Source organism: Zootoca vivipara, chromosome 1, assembly GCF_963506605.1.
Source record: "Zootoca vivipara chromosome 1, rZooViv1.1, whole genome shotgun sequence".
NCBI classification, from domain to species: domain Eukaryota; kingdom Metazoa; phylum Chordata; class Lepidosauria; order Squamata; family Lacertidae; genus Zootoca; species Zootoca vivipara.
This window is the reverse complement of record NC_083276.1, coordinates 110,315,488-110,332,193: the sequence shown is the minus strand read 5'-3', so window position 1 is coordinate 110,332,193 and position 16,706 is coordinate 110,315,488. Positions and strand designations below refer to the sequence as shown.

The following is a 16,706-nucleotide window of genomic DNA, read 5'->3' as shown; positions in this document are numbered from 1 at the left end:
ATTTTTTTAATTTTTTTTTAAGTACAGGCCCAGCTCCAACTGTTAGGAGACCCTTAGAAAACTACTGTTCCCAGCATTCTTTGGGGGAAGCCACGATTGTTAAAGCGCTATAAGGATGCTTTGAATGATTGCTGTGGATGAGGTGCACAAGTACAAGGAGTTAAGAGAAAGGAGACCTATTTAAAGGGCCTCATGAGCAGCTTGCCTCCCAAATCCCTACTGTTGTTCTAAAAGTATAGGTTTTCTTTCCTTTTTTTAAAAAAGGTTTTTATTAGGGTTTATAAAGAAAAATGCAAAGATTGTTGTCAAATATCTTTTTTTTGGGTCCAAACTAAAATGGGAAAGGAAGGAAGGGGAAGAGATCGAGAAAAAGAATAAAAAATATTTAAGAGTGAGAGAGAGGAGTTTAGAAGCTAAAGAACTTCCAATTTTTCGTCTCTTTTGCTGTAGATAAACATTATTCACTCCATCCACTCAAGTATAACCTAAAAATATAGGTTTTCAATGCAGACCAAGATTCTGGGACATAGTACCGAGACACCATCAATAACTAGTCTTAGCTTGATGTTAAAAGCCAGATGTGACAAACCAGTGGCCTTTCCTAATTCCCTCATTTCATTTCATATCATGCCACGCTACTTCACTGCCTTTTTTTCCAATTCACCTTATCAATGCTCTTATTTCTCTCTCTCAGGTATCAATTTTTGCAGCTCATCCCCCTGCAGCCACCTGTGCTTGCTTTCTGCATCGGGACCACGATTTTATTCCTGCGCCTGCCCGTCTGGCTGGACTCTCTCCCCTGATCATGTGAACTGCATGAGAGGTGGGGTCACGAGAACTGTAGTCAGAGAGAAAATGAAAAACCATAAAACATGCCACCAGTCCCCATCTGGTATTTCAGCAGAGTTTAGGGAAGCAAATCTCCCAAATTTTGTTGTTTTTCGTTTTCAGGAAACACTGTGCATAACCCTGCAAAGATGCAGTTTATAGAATTAGACCACCAAGCGGAATCAGTAGGCATGCATTTTGAAAACATTTCAGACTTTGTGTTACATGCATTTAATATGTGTAGGACTCCACATTCTGTAGACTTTTCTGCTTTAGCAAATGTTAAAGAGTTTAGTCAATTGGACTTGATAATGCACAAGCATACCTAACTTCATTTGGGATGCTCTTGCAGGCTGTGGGTCATGAGACTTCAATAGGATAGATTCCCATGGGATTTGAGCATCCTTACTGGATGCTTAACACTGCAATCATGCCTCCATACCTGGGAGTAAACATCTCTGGAAACAGTGGTTTGGAGCCTAAGGTTCCCTTTTCTCTGGGAGAACGAGCTTCCTCAATGGAAGAAGCGATGGAAGGACTTCTTTCCACTGATGGAAAGAACCTTTTGGATCCAGCCCAGCAGTACTCAGCTTCTGAGTTAACATGCACTGCGCAGTGGTTTTAACAGAGAAGAGCAGATCTTAGCAAACACAAGTATTATACATTCTCATTCAGGATTTGGATAGAATGGGGGACTTGACCTTTTCCCCCTACAGAGATTGATTGGGGCTCTAATCCTTGCTGACATAGTTTAGCTCAGCTTGCCAACAAGAAACTTTCAGCAACGGCGCTGAGTCGCGTTTTGCTTGCATTGTTTTCTTTTCACCACAGTGATATTGTTTAACTCTGCAGAGCTAATTGGTGGAGACAATATTGCAAACCGTCACGATGACAGAAAAGCACAAAGTCCCAAGCACCACTGTTTTCTTGTTTATTAATCATTGCATGGCAGTTTGATCCATGATATGCAACCCTGGAATAATTTTGTGTTTCCCTCCATTCACTGTGAAGCTGTTAAAACCATTTTTTGCTCCCACCCCCTTTTTAAGTAGTAGAGCTGTGTAGTAATACGGTGGTCCGGGTCTCTTAATATGCAAGCGGTTCAGAATTTCAGGACATTTTGAACATTAGGCCTCTGCGATTGGCCACACTTTGATCTTTGAAGGGCTGTGTGGGGAGAGGAAAGTATCTGCTATGGGAGTTGACTTCGTGCTTGCAAGTCAAAAAAATAGGGCAACAGCTGCTGAAACGCAGAGTAGCTGCAAAGGTGACAAAGACTTGAGTCTCTCTTGGGCGCCGATTTCAAGTGGACCGCTCCAAAATTAGTGCTTTGAGGACATGGATGCCTTATAGGAAGGGGCCAAAGCTCAGTGGTGGAGAGACACACCTTTTATGTTAAAGGTTTCAGGTTTGATCCTGGGCATCTCCATTAACATTAAATAAAAATACCTCTGCTGCAGAGCTTGGAAAGCCACTGTTAAGAGTCAGTAATACTGGGCTGGATGCACAAATAATCTGACCTGGTATAAAACGTTCTACTGTGTTCATACATGTGTTTCAATGAGCTGAATTTCCCCAAAAAATTAACAAGCCAGAGAATTACATTTTCTAATTTTTAGGAAATACAGTAGAGTAAAAGTTTGTTGCTTGTGATGCTGTTTTGCAGTCGAAGAGCCGTTCCTTATAGCTGTAAGAGATAACATAATTTACGGTATTTCTCTGAACCCCGAGGAGAAGACCAACGATGCAATGGTTCCAATAGCAGGAGTGCAGAATGGATATGATGTCGACTTTGACGACACGGAACAGATGATATATTGGGTTGAAAATCCAGTAAGTAAAATGCAGTTGCTTTGTATAGCTGTTGGTTGGAAACACTCTGCTTTGTAAAACTGGTGTAAGGAATGGATGCTTTTTAGCCTGTTGGTAGGCATGCTGACTTTTATCTGTGGGCAGCCCCAAATGGCTTATTGTACTTCGCCTGTTTTGCCACCCTGTGCTTGGCAGGTAGGGAAAAACCATCTTGTGAAGCAGATCATTCATTGCAATCTATTACGAATGCCTAATTCATTATTTGGCTTGCTTGGAAGAGCTGCCAAATGTCAGGCTTGCAATCCCCCCCAAAATATTTTATTATTAACTGCACTTGTAACTCATATTTTAGCTGAAAGAGCCCCCTATGGTGGCAAACTATATTAAGGTTTCATTCATGCACAATGAGTTGCATTCAGCTAAGTTGTGCCTACTGGAATTAATGAACCCAAATTAGATGTGTCCATAAGCTTCAGTGGGTCTATGCAGAGTAGGACTAGCATTTAAACCACATGGCTTCCCCCAAAGAATCCTGGGAACTGTAGTTTGTGTAGCTCTGTGAGGGGTAAACTGCGGTTCTCAGGATTCTTTGCATTTGGAGCCTCCTTTTCTCTCTACCCCTGATTCTTTACCATATCACTGTTTAGGACCAGCACATTTATTTTCATTTATCAAGACAGTAGCTGCCATCCTAAATACACTTCCTTGGGAGTTTGTGCAGTGGGACAAACTTCTGTGTATAGAAAGTGTCTAATTTGAGGGCTTTATTTTATTTGGTTCTTTTGTACGTTCAAGTTATAGTAGACCCAAATATTCCTCCTTAGAGCTTGCAACACTCACGATACACATGTGCAAGACGTTCATGCTTATTCTACTCTTAGCATTTGTTTTTTTCTATCTTCAGGGTGAAATTCATAGAGTGAAGTCAGATGGTACAAACAGGACAATATTTGCCCCAGCATCTATTGTTGGTTCGCCTATAGGCCTAGCTTTAGACTGGATATCTGGAAATCTGTACTACAATAACCCTGGCACACAATCCATTGAGGTAAGCCATTATATCTTCAGGATAACAATTTTAGGATCAAAAAAATATTTGGTTTAACACCTCAGCTAAGTTGCTTACAAGTTCACTGCTGTGCCAACAAGTGTGCAAATTGTGATTTAAAGTGCCTTCCTTAATTTCTGCGCCATACGATTCGTTTGGTAGGTACTGACGCTCCACAGAGAAATAATTTATCGAAAAACGCTAATCACCAATGATGGTACTGCTGCAGGATCTGGAAGGCCAGTTGGTATAACCTTGGATCCCATTCACGGGTAAGTTCAATAAATTGTTTCTGGCTTTATCAAGGTTTTATATTCCTGGCTACCTGGAATCCCTAAGACATTTGGATCGCGCATTGTATGTCCCCTTCTGGAAACGCCTGCAGCCAAGTTGGTGCTGAATGTATTGCTCTGCTTTCCTTTGGACCGCATCAGTAAACCTGAGAGGGGGTTCTTGTCATCTGGGCAATCCAGGACCTCCATACACACTGCCCAGGCTTATGTCCCAGGGAGGTCACTTTCCTGTTTTCCTGAGGAAAGCAGAGACAAACCAACTCCAAAGCACAGTTTATGAAGCTGGCTTCTTTCAACTAACCGTACCACAGGTTCAGGTTTGAACAACACATTAAACTGAGGAAGCTTCTGGTCTCTTTGTGGCCAAGAGAGGGAAGCGGAAGCCAACAAGCCTGAGGGTTACTGAGGCTCGTAATTGTTGTAGCACTAAGCCAATTCAGTTTAGCTTTATGTCCAAACGCCACCTGTAGTAAAACACGTCTTTTTGTGTTAACATAAAATGAGGAGTGTTGTTATACACGCTTCAATAAGAAGCCCACAAAGCAATTCTATGAAGGCCTGCTCAGAAGAAAGTCTGAGGCCATAGGAGCCTGCTGTTAGGTTGGTGTGCATAGGATTGCAACCGCAACGCCAAATCTCTAAATGCGTGCACACACACACTTTGGTTACTGAAAACCCTCGTTTCCTGCTTTGATGGTTGAAAAAACATTACGTTGCAGGAAGCTGTATTGGACGGACCATGGAACTGACAGTGGGGTCCCAGCCAAGATTGGCAGTGCAAATATGGATGGCTCAGGTATCCAAACCCTCTTCACTGGTAATCTGGACCATGTGGAGTTTATCACCATTGATATCAAGGAACAAAAGCTGTACTGGCCAGTCACAAGCACCGGAGTGGTATGTATGCACATATAAACTTGGGTATCTTGGTGTGCCTGACTTCTGCTGCTTATCACAGCCAAAGAGTTATGAGCTTTAAAACAGAAATGATGAGGTGGTTAACGTTGAGCAGGGAAGTGATGGATCCATCACAAAGCATTTAGTGTGTAGCTTCGGGTAGCTCTGGAATAAATTCTGCATTGCGATTTTTTAGCAGATGATTAATTTCCAGAGTCAGTAGGAATGCTTAGCAGAACAATTCTGTGAATGTCTATCCATGGAATTAAGTCCCATGGTATCCAGTGGAGCTCACACATCTGTTTATATGATCCAAATGGTTTTTATTTGGGATGACTTTTGGGTGTTTCTGAAAACCGTTCAGTCGTAACTGGGAGGGAGGAGGAAAATTAAGTGCCAGACCTAGATATACTTTAATTTCAGGCATGGGATTCTTGTGGACAGAGATCTGACTTCGCAGGCAGTTGTAATACAGTCCGTGACCTTTACCTCCTAGATTGAACGAGGAAACGTGGATGGCACTAATCGGATAACGCTGGTTGTTCACCTCTCTCACCCGTGGGGAGTGGCAGTCTATGGTTCTTTCCTCTACTACACGGACCGGGATTATGAGGTCATTGAGCGGGTTGACAAGTCCACAGGAGCAAACAAAGTGGTGTTGAGAGACAATGTTTCAGGACTGAAATGCCTCCGGGTGTATTATCGAGACAGTGAGTATAAGATGTCACCCGTGAGAAGGTTTCACGAATTCCTAATTTTGAATTACCATTGTGCTTGTTCCTCAGCACCAAGTACAGTGCTTTAAATAATAGCTAAATAAACAAAAATTGAGAGGGAACAAGTTTTAACTACAGGTTTTTTTTAACCTGTGCAGGTAAAAGCATCAGATTACTGGATTGGGGTTGGATTAGCTATCCAAATTGAGCTGGGGCAGTTGGAAGGAAGAACTTTTCATTTCAGCTGTACATTTATTGTCGTTGGTTTATTTTAAAAGCTTTTATCAAACCAAACCAGCCAGTTTTGACTTTTGTGGAACCTTACAATTTTATTTCATTTCTAAAACACCCTATCAAATCCAGTAAAGTTATCACAGTAAATATTAAATAAATCTCACTTGCTTAAAATGTAGCAGCCTCAAGCAACACTCCTGCAGCCCACTGAGCCGTGGTCACAGAGAGCAAGCCCACCTGACAAGCTATGCTTCCAACTTTTCACTAAGGACAGGTAGAGAGACTTCCAAGTGGGCTTCCCCGAGAAGAGAGCTCCACAACCATGGCGCTAGATCTTACAAATTGCCAAATATAATTCTTCTCTCATATATGTTTATTGTGAACAAGTTGGTCCATACAGCGGGAATTTAATTCACTTTGTGGAAATCTATTGTTACTGTTGGATTTCTTTAAAGATACATTTTCTTTTTTTACTAGTAGCTTGGGAAAGTTCTTATTTCATTTACAATCCAAGATGTCTGTCCCCTTTTTTGTTCCTGCTTCAGGGTGCTCATGACTTGCTGTTCAATGTTGGTTCCTATATCTTCTTTTCTCTCTCTGCTTTATAGATTCTGCTGGTTCTTCAAACGGCTGCAGCAACAACCCTGGGACTTGTCAGCAGCTGTGCCTGCCTGTCCCCGGGGGGCTTTTCTCTTGTGCCTGTGCTACTGGGTTCCAGTTAAATCCGGACAACAGGACCTGCTCCCCTTACAGCTCCTTTGTCGTCGTTTCCATGTTGTCTGCAATTAAAGGCTTTAGCTTAGAGGCATCTGACCATTCTGAAGCCATGGTCCCCATGGCAGGAAGGGGTAGGTTGAGATTACAGGAGACGAGCAAAATCCTTTTATGCTTAATGCCATAATCTACTGTTGCAGATGGATAATGCCTCCGGTGTCTTTCCTGTAAAACGTGTGTATTTAATGTCCTGAGACTAAAAGTCAGGTGCGCAAACCAGCTAAGCAGAAGCGTTTTGATTTAAGCCGATTTACCTTCCAATGAAAATAGGCTGGGATCTACAACATGGGAACAGGGGGTAGATTCAAATTCTAGTAATTGTATAGCAGTGCTTCACAGAGAGACCATAATAACACAGGGATGCTGCTGGACTCCCAACTGCCTTCCTCCTTGACCATTGGCCATGCTGGTTGGGGTTGTATTCCAACAATATTTGAAGAGCCACAGGGTCTTCCTCCCTACTGTAGCATTTTAAACGTCCTCACCATGTACCCAATCTTATGCATAGTTTCTACACAATTGCTACAGAGGCCACAAGTATTGGAGTGGACGTTGTCCATGTTATTGGGACAAAACACATTGATAAGTGGTTTCAGGTGTTAAATGCTCTCCGTGGAACATCACGCCAGCATGTCTGTAAAGGGTACAAACTCAGGTGCTGACTGAATACAAGGAAGACTTCCAGAAGAGAGCCCCAGGGGAGTTGGTACACCAGGAATGACCTAGACTGAGATCTTATTAAACAGGATCTAGGCCAGTGTTTCCCAAACTTGGGTCTCCAGCTTGTTTGACCAGCTGGGCACTTTTCTGGTGCCTCAGGAGTTCCTGTCTGGCTCATTGTTTCTTCTGCTCTTGTATTCCTGAGATTTTCCACCCTGTGGTCTGTGATGTAGCTGGAAGTTCAGGCAATCAGTATGGAGTCCTCTGGTGCCACGACTGGAGTGCTGGCACCCAGAGGCTCTGCATGAACGGTGGGAGTTGTTGACAGTGTCAGGGTTCGCTGGGATCTTAGCTTTTCAATTACCTAAGCAGTGCATTTTAATACAATGAATTAAACAACCTGCTTCCTTACTCGCTATTTTTCAGGGAGAAACGCACTACATGTGGATGTCCACATGCCGTCTGGTTTCATTTACTGGTGTGACTTCAGCAGCAGAACTCCGTCTCAGAATGCAATACGCAAAATCAAGCCAGACGGTTCTTATTTTAGGAATGTCATCACAAATGGCATAGGACTCAATGGAATCCGTGGTATTGCAATTGATTGGGTAGCTGGTCAGTATTACTATTTCTTAACAAACTTGTTTCTATTACTTATCTTTCAGAGGCACTTATGCCAAGAATCAAGTAACACGAAGAATAATTATAATGGCCCATTAAAGCAGGGATGGGAAACCTCCAGCTTAAGGGTCAAATGTAGCCTGGCAAAGGTTTCAGTTTGAACCATGAGGCTATTTCACCCAAACTGTGTCCTGCCCGCCTGTAAAAAGTTGGCCCACAGTGGTGGGGACAAATAAGGATCCAGCCTACAGAGGAGAAGGGGGAGGGGAGCCTGAGACTCACTGGTGCTTGTTCCTGTAATGTTAAAAAATGGTTTAGCATTACATATGAATGCGGGCAATTGGAAATTAAAGTGAAACAATGTGAAATCTGTGAATCTAAGGCTGGCCCTGGAAGGATGTGTGTAGGAAGACACAAGTACAGCTGCTTGTAACGCTGCAGGAAGTGCCAGAGAAACTGCCTTTACCATGGTTTGCTGAGTGAAGATGTAAAATTTAATCATGCAAACCACAGAGTTTGCAAATCCAGTTCAAATCCAACTGATTTGTGGGCATCTGTTAACCATGGTTTAGGTATTCAGATGTAACACCTCTTTTTAGTATGTTGGAAACTGATGTAAGAGTTTGACCCTAAAAAGTGGTTGAAATAAACACCTTAAATAAATTATGATTAAGAAAAATCTGATTAAAATCAAGAACATTACAGGACCATCCTGAAAAATTACATACTTTCTGTGTACTAGGGTATCATACTAGACTTTAGTGTTTGTTTTATTTCATTGCACATAGGAAATCTCTATTTTACCAATGCATTCCTGACTGAGACATTTGTAGAAGTTCTTCGTTTAAATACGTCTTATCGCCGCGTTCTGCTTAAAACCACTGTGGATAGGCCAAGGCATATTGTAGTCGACCCCAAAAACAGATTCCTCTTTTGGGCAGACTATGGACAGAACCCCAAAATAGAACGTGCCCTTCTTGACTGCACTAACAGGACTGTGCTGGTCTCTGAAGGCATTGTGACCCCACGTGGCTTAGCAGTAGATCACAGCAACGGATACGTTTATTGGGTGGACGATTCTTTAGACATGATTGCAAGAATCCCACATGACGGTGGAGAGCCTGAGATCGTCCGCTATGGCAGCCGTTACCCAACTCCCTACGGCATTACTATTTTTGAAAATTCTATGATTTGGGTGGATAGAAACTTGAAGAAAATCTTCCAAGCCAGCAAAGAGCCAGGCAATAGCGAGCCGCCAACAGTTATAAGAGACAACATTGATTGGCTGAGGGATGTTACCATTTACAACAGCCATTATCAGTCTCTGTCGCCTGCCGACATCAATAACAACCCCTGCCTAGAGAACAATGGAGGCTGTTCTCACCTGTGCTTTGCACTACCTGATTTGCAAGCGCCAAGATGTGGGTGTGCGTTTGGATTCCTAGAAAGCGATGGCAAGAGGTGTTCTGTCTCGACGGACAACTACCTGATCTTTGCTTTGGAAAACGCCATTAGCAGCATCCACCTGGACCCTGAGAATCACAGCCCTCCGTTTCGTACAATGAACGTATTGAGAACTGCAGTAGCTCTGGACTACGACAGTGTGAACAACGTGATCTACTTTACTCAGAGCTCTCCTGCAGGCACAGGAAAAATCAGTTATGTTAGTATCTTCTCAGGAACGGGTAACCCCACTGTAGTGGCATCAGGTAAATATGATTAAACATCAGAAACCAGGAGAGTTATTGCGGCGTAGTCTTATAAATATTTACTCAGGTGAAAGTTCAAAGTGATCCAGAGTGATCTGGTGAACATTGTATACAGTACTTGACACTCTAAAAGCTTTCGATAAGACTCCTAAGTAAGCTAAGTAAGTGGCACTATGGTCTAAACCACAGAGCCTAGGGCTTGCTGATCAGAAGGTTGGTGGTTCGAATCCCCGCGATGGGGTGAGCTCCTGTTGCTTGGTCCCTGCTCCTGCCAACCTAGCAGTTCGAAAGCACGTCAAAGTGCAAGTAGATAAATAGGTACCACTCCGGCAGGAAGGTAAACGGCGTTTCTGTGTGCAGCTCTGGTTTGCCAGAAGCGGCTTTGTCATGCTGGCCACATGACCCAGAAGCTGTCTGCGAACAAACGCCGGCTCCCTCGGCCTATAGAGTGAAATGAGCATGCAACCCCAGAGTCGTCTGCGACTGGACCTAACGGTCAGGGGTACCTTTACATTTAAGCTTTAGTAGTCATGGGATAAGAGGACATGTCTTCTTATGGATCAGTAACTGTTTAACTTAAAGGAAGCATAGAAGAGGAATAAATGGATGGTGTAGATCAGAGCTTTCCAAACTGTGTCGCGACGCATTAGTGCGCCGACTGCAGTGTGTAGGTGTGTCACACGAACACTCCCCATGCTTCTCCTGGAGCTGGAAAGGGTTAGTTGAACCTCTGGTTTGTTAGTAAAACTGAATTACTGCATCATGAGATGATGCAAAACTGAATTACTGTGTCACGAAATGATGCTTATCCAAAAAGTGTGTCACCAAGTTGAAAAGTTTGGAAAGCTCTGGTTTAGATGATCTAGTGGTAGGGGTTAGTGTGAGGTAGCTAAATTTGGTGATGGCACCAAATTGTTTGTGGTGGTAAAAATCAAGAGGTGGTTGCAATGAGCAGTCTTCCCAGATATAGTAATGGGGCCTGAACTGTCAATGACTGACCAGGAAAAATATCTGGAGGTGAATAGCTTAACGCAAGTCCCATTAAAGACTGTTGAAGCTCGAATAAGAGCAGTTTTGGTGCATCTTATGGTGGTTTTCACACAGGGATTTATTTGTTTCCTCTATTGTATTGCTCTTTGCGTCTTAAGATTTGGGAACTCCGGATGGCATCGCCTTTGACTGGATCAACAACAGGCTTTATTACAGTGACTATCTAAATCAGACTATCAGTTCAATGGCTGTGAATGGCTCTAATCGCTCTGTGGTGGCCCGTGTTCCACGACCAAGGGCCATCGTCTTGGATCCTTGCCGAGGGTAAATTACAATTTTTATGTGATGAAAAAAGGGATGCCCATTTCTGTATAGCTTGTTGTCTCTCCAGCTAGCATTAATATGGGAGTTTAAAAATATATATATCCAGTTCTTCTTTGTGATCTGCTCCTTTCTCAAGGATTGCTTAGGGCCTCCTTCCCTTAACTGGTGATTTTCCAACTTCTAACCTCCGTCACCTCCAGCAGGGCCAGTTGCCAAGGATGATGGGACTTGTAGTCTAAAACATTTTCTCAGAACCAGATTGGTGGAAGCTGGTTTACGACTTTTCCAGCAAAGGCACTGGCATAGTCCTCCAAGCCAAGGCACAGAAGAAGATGCAATTTAATCCACCCCCCTTAAACTCTTCCCATTTCCTTTTCTTACTTATTAGATGTCTTACTGTTTCAGGTGAAAATGAATTTCTTTACTGTCTATGACTCCTTTTTCCAATTGTCAACTGTATTGTCAATTAGGTACATGTACTGGACGGACTGGAGTTCCAGTGCTAAGATAGAGCGAGCCACACTTGGAGGGAACTTCAGGACTGCCATTGTAAGCACCAACTTAGTATGGCCAAATGGACTTACCCTTGACTATGAGGAACAGCAGCTGTATTGGGCTGACGCAAGCTTGTACGTATTTTGTGTTCCATTTGCTGCATGTTTTACTGTTAGGCTTTCTCAGCTTCTGTCAGATGTCTGTGTGGGGTCCTTGGTTTAAATAATATGCAACTGTTTATTAATGACCACATCCAGAGTAAATGCTAATGATTCCAAGTGTTTTAGAAATGTTAATAATGTGAATTAGGGCTCGGCAATATCTGGTTTTCAACATCACGATCAGCTAAACAGCACGATATACGGCTACATCACAATGTCTGAAATAGGGATGTAACCATGTAGAGATGAACGGGGTAATGATCTGACAGCGGCTGCTACATAGGCATCTAAAATGGATATATTTTTAATTACTTTTAGCATATTGTTACAGCTGTTATTTTATAGTACGGAGCGAAAGGGGCAGCAGGAATAATGAGAGAAGTGATGAGCCACTTCACGGTTTCCCCCCGATATCACAATTTTTTTTACATAGCACACAAATGTTGTGATTTGCTACATATCGCCATGTCAAATATTATGAAACCATTATGCGGACTACAAACCGATTTTGGATGATGTATCGATACGTCGCCCAGCCCTAATGTAACTATGGCTCCCAAACTAGGGTCCATTAGGGTCATTTGGGTGACGCATGGCATTGCTGTAAATTTGTGGTTGAAGGTGAGAGACAGAACATTTAATATTAATTAAATGTTCATATTGCTTTTTAATTGCATTTTTGTGGCTTATCTAACTTCTTACATTTTATCACATTGTATTACAATTTGCAGTCTGTGGAATTTGAAGTACAGTACAAGATAGAAGAAATAAAAGAAGCCATAAAATACTTTTTAAAAACCACCCAGAATTTAGTGCAGCTCATTGCAATTCCCACAGCAGGCAGGAAAAAAACATTTAGAGAGTCTCAGCGACTTTCAAGTGGTCTGTGGGGAAGAGAGATTGGAGACCACTGAATATAGGTTGCAGGAGAGTCCTGAAACTAACAATGGATAGTTACAGGTGTTGGTCTGATGTAGGGAAAAAAAATCCTTCCAGTAGCACCTTAGAGACCAAATAAGTTTGTCATAAGTGTGCATGCACACGAAAGCTCATACCTATGACAAACTTAGTTGGTCTCTAAGGTGCTACTGGAACATTTTTTTTTTAAAACAATCTTAAAGACTGAGAGATTTAACAAAGACCTAGGCTGTCTCTTTCAACATCCCAATGGGGTCTGTAGACACTTACAGCCACATGGAATGTTAGAGGCTCATGGTTTGTGAGGAAACGCTAACATATCCTACTTGTTTTAGGCAGAGGATTGAGCGTAGCTCCACTACAGGTGCGGATCGTGAAATTATTATTAGCACTGCCCTGTATCCATTTGCGATGACCCTCTTTGATCAGCACATTTACTGGACAGACTGGAATACCCGAAGCATTTACCGCGCCAACAAATACGACGGGTCAGATCAGATGGTTATGATCTCGAACCTCCCCTACAAACCAATGGACATTCATGTTTGGGCCAAAAGCAAGCAACAGCAGTGCACCAATCCTTGTAATCAGTTCAGTGGCGGTTGTAGTCACATCTGTGTACCAGGTAAGATATTTCATGGTGCATTTAATTAAAATGCACATTGTAGCGGAGTACTGGGTTTCAGCAAAACATCCAATTAGCGGAAGGAATTATTATTATTTTAAAGGCTTGCACGCTAATGGAATTTTGGCTTGGCCACCTTACCACTTGGCACAAACAAAGCTAAGCCACGGCAAAACCCAACCATACTCGAGGCTGAAATAATAAACTAGACATACTGAATCAGCCCGTTTATTACGGTATTGCCTGCTCTGACTTGCAGCATCTCTCCAGCACAGCAGGCAAAGATCTTTCTCAGCATCTGCTACCTGATCCTTTTAATATCCATGGAGGTGTCATGGATTGAACCTGCATACTGTCTATCACTGAGAATAAAATCATAGAATTGTAGAGTTGGAAGGGACCCTGAGGGTCATCTCGTCCAACCCCCCGAAATGCAGGAATCTCAGCTAAAGCATCCATGACAGATGGCCATCCAACCTCTGCTTAAAAACCTCCAAGGAAGGAGACTCCACAACCTCCGGAGGGAGTCCATTCACTGTCGAACAGCTGTTACTGTTAGAAAGCGCTTCCTGATGTTTAGTCAGAATCTACTTCCTTGTAACTCGGAGCCATTGGTTCGAGTCCTGCCCTGCAGAGCAGGAGAAAACAAGCTTGCTCCATCTTCCATGTGACAAGCCTTTTAGATATTAGATATCCTAGCTTCTCCCAGTCTCCTATTTCCAGGCAATGCTTACTGCATTGTCAGGGGAACATGCAGCATTCACTTAGGCTTGGCACACAGTACACCTTTAATTCTGGGCACTGCAGTTCATTAAGGATAGCTGGGAATTGTAACTCCGTGAGGGGTAAACTGCACTGCCCAAAATTCTTTGAGGGAAACAATGTGCCTCAAAGATACAGCGTGCACTGAGACTGCTGGAATGCCTCAAAGCAGTTGTAATACATCCACACAACAGATGCAAGTCACTAATACCTTCCTCTTCTCATGATGACTGGCCATAGGAACCCACTGTGGAGAGTTGGGGGCAGGCAGGAACCATTTTTCAGGTGCACTGGGTGACAGTGGTGGGTAGGTATGAACACAATCCTCTGTGCTTTACAGCCCCGAGCAGCTCAAAATGTCATTGGTCTGAAGAGGTATTGACTGTTAATACGGGAATGCTATTTTCCTCGAAATTGTACTCCAGTTTCACCATTGTGGGTGAGGACATCCATGTGGTCATAAGCCCACGACATCAACATTTACCCATTTTTTTCCATTTTTCAAAATTGCCGTCTTGTGTATGTCTGCTTTGAAGGCAGTGATTAAATTCCCACTGGTGCCAAATGGGGGAGAACTCAGTGCTAAGCAGATTTGAAAACTTAACTTGGCACAGCTGCCATGTTACGTTCAGCAGCAAAAGACCTGAAGAGACCCTTCTTATATGCCGACATAAACTAATATTTATAGACCTGAAACCCCTAACTCTGCAGTGGACTCATTATCAGAAAAGTGGCTTTGTACTTCAGGGTACAAAGTTAATGGATCGAGTCCCTTGTGCTGTAAAGGAAGCTACAGTGTGGGTGTGGGTGTAAACTAACATTCTGGGGGAAGTCTTATGTAGAGATGTTGACCTGTTATCATTTTCTTGCTGTAATTAAATACAGGTCCAACTGGTGCCGAGTGTCAGTGCCCTTCTGAAGGACACTGGTATTTAGCCAATAACAACAAGCATTGTATAATGGACAATGGCACCAGGTGTGGAGAAGGGCTCTTCACCTGTCTGAATGGCCGGTGCATCTCCGAACGCTGGAAGTGTGACAACGATAATGACTGTGGAGATGGCAGTGACGAACTGGAAAGTGTGTGTGGTAAGCACTTCAATAATCAAATCAAGCTCTTACCCAGTTGCTGTTGATTTTGGTGTGGGAGTTGGAAACATTTTGGGAAAAGTTCGAGAGATAACCAATATGCGTTTGATCAGAGAACCATTGGGCTTGTGAACAGGGCTGTGTACAAGAGCTGATCTCATTCAGAATGTAATTCTTTTAGTGTAAAAACGAACAATTAAAACTCTTCTTTGGTTACTATGAAGGACACGACAGCAATGTTGAAACTAAATTACCGTGTTCAATTTGAACAGTGTAGAGAAAAATAACTGATTTCCAGAAGTGCTGGGAAGTATCTGCCCAATTGAGAAAAAAGTCTACAATGTGTGAGACTTGGGGATGAGAAGCTCTTTGGAGTAGAAGATGTCCTTAAATAATTGACTAACAATTAAACATTTCTTAAGACTGTTTCTTCCTCTAAGATTTTGCAAAGTTAGGACTCTAAGCTACCATTCCCCTCTATGAAATCCATTGGGTGCATAAATCCATTCTGGTAGGATGGTTCTCCTTGCTGAGCAGGCAAGGAGGGAGAAAAATGGGAGGGGAGGCTGCATCTGAAGGCCCCTTTCTCATAACACTCAGTTATAGAATTGGGAGTAGATCTATGAAGTGAAATAAAAGTCGTGTTTTCCATTGACTTTTTAATGGCAATGCGGCCTTGTAACTTTAGGGCAGTGTCTTACATAGGAGCCCCAAATAAAATATTTGAGAACCCCCCCCCTCCCCAAGTTGATGGGCATTCAAATGGTGTGGGTGCACTGTGTCATGTGATTGATTATTTGGGGTGGGTCTTGCTCCCTCCCCATATTTTATTCAAGTTTGCACCCCTGGTGTCTTAGCTACAGGACTCTAATCTACTCCCTCCACGCCCTTCCATTTGAACTTCTTTCTGGCTCATTACGTTTTCATTTAGGGCAAAAAGGGGTTCACAGGGGTTTGAAATGTCTGGAAATTTATTATTCATGTAGAAATGAAAAGAAACGCATTGCCTTCTATATCTGACTGATTCAAGGTGTGTATTTTATTTTACATGCAGTCCGTTTTGCAGCCGTGTTTGCCCTGGCAGGTAAAACAAACTGAGTGCTGTGTGTGCCTGTATTTCTTTGATGTGTTTGTCAAGGCCTTCTGGTTCTCTTCTGTCAGTGACATTGCTTTGTCGCCTCCTGTCTCCCTTCAGCTTTTCATACCTGTCAGCCAACAGCTTTCACCTGCGGCAATGGGCGGTGTGTACCCTACGCTTATCGCTGTGATCACTACAATGACTGTGGAGACAACAGTGATGAGGTGGGCTGCTTGTTCCGAACTTGTGACTCCCACACAGAATTTACTTGCAGTAATGGAAGGTGTATATCTCTTGAATACGTCTGCAATGGTGTAAACAACTGTTATGATAATGGCACGTCAGATGAGAGAAACTGCCGTAAGTTGATTACAAACTATGTATTGTCCTTTAGGATCTCACTCGTTAGGCTACAGAAGAAGAAACGTCTTTTTAAATGAATCAATCAGTAAATATTCTGTAGAAGAAAAGAAAGCATTTTGCAAAAACTGTCAATTTTTTTTGACACAATGGCATCATTTGCATGTAACGCTAAACCAAGCTGTGACATAGCAAGAATGAGCAAATATGTAGGTACCCAGTGAGAAAATCATGGCAACTTCCCTTTTCTGCTGGTCCTCCTGATGCTATGCAAACCTGGGATCTGTCTTCTGCAAACTGTTGAGTTGTAAA

At 42.8% G+C, this 16,706-nt stretch overlaps 1 protein-coding gene across 2 annotated transcripts in view; it reads left to right on the top strand.

Annotated features, from left to right (window-relative positions):
- The window catches only part of LRP2 (LDL receptor related protein 2), a 139,146-nt gene that overhangs the window by 74,347 nt on the left and 48,093 nt on the right, over positions 1–16,706 (top strand). For both annotated transcript variants that reach the window (XM_060280370.1, XM_035133370.2), the window contains exons 31-44: positions 695–823; positions 2,495–2,661; positions 3,545–3,688; positions 3,851–3,960; positions 4,701–4,878; positions 5,375–5,588; positions 6,437–6,676; positions 7,689–7,877; positions 8,672–9,592; positions 10,741–10,906; positions 11,377–11,535; positions 12,816–13,105; positions 14,753–14,956; positions 16,152–16,394. In XM_060280370.1, the coding sequence (XP_060136353.1) occupies positions 695–823; positions 2,495–2,661; positions 3,545–3,688; positions 3,851–3,960; positions 4,701–4,878; positions 5,375–5,588; positions 6,437–6,676; positions 7,689–7,877; positions 8,672–9,592; positions 10,741–10,906; positions 11,377–11,535; positions 12,816–13,105; positions 14,753–14,956; positions 16,152–16,394 (3,354 nt within the window). The remainder of the gene's footprint in view (positions 1–694; positions 824–2,494; positions 2,662–3,544; positions 3,689–3,850; positions 3,961–4,700; positions 4,879–5,374; positions 5,589–6,436; positions 6,677–7,688; positions 7,878–8,671; positions 9,593–10,740; positions 10,907–11,376; positions 11,536–12,815; positions 13,106–14,752; positions 14,957–16,151; positions 16,395–16,706) is intronic.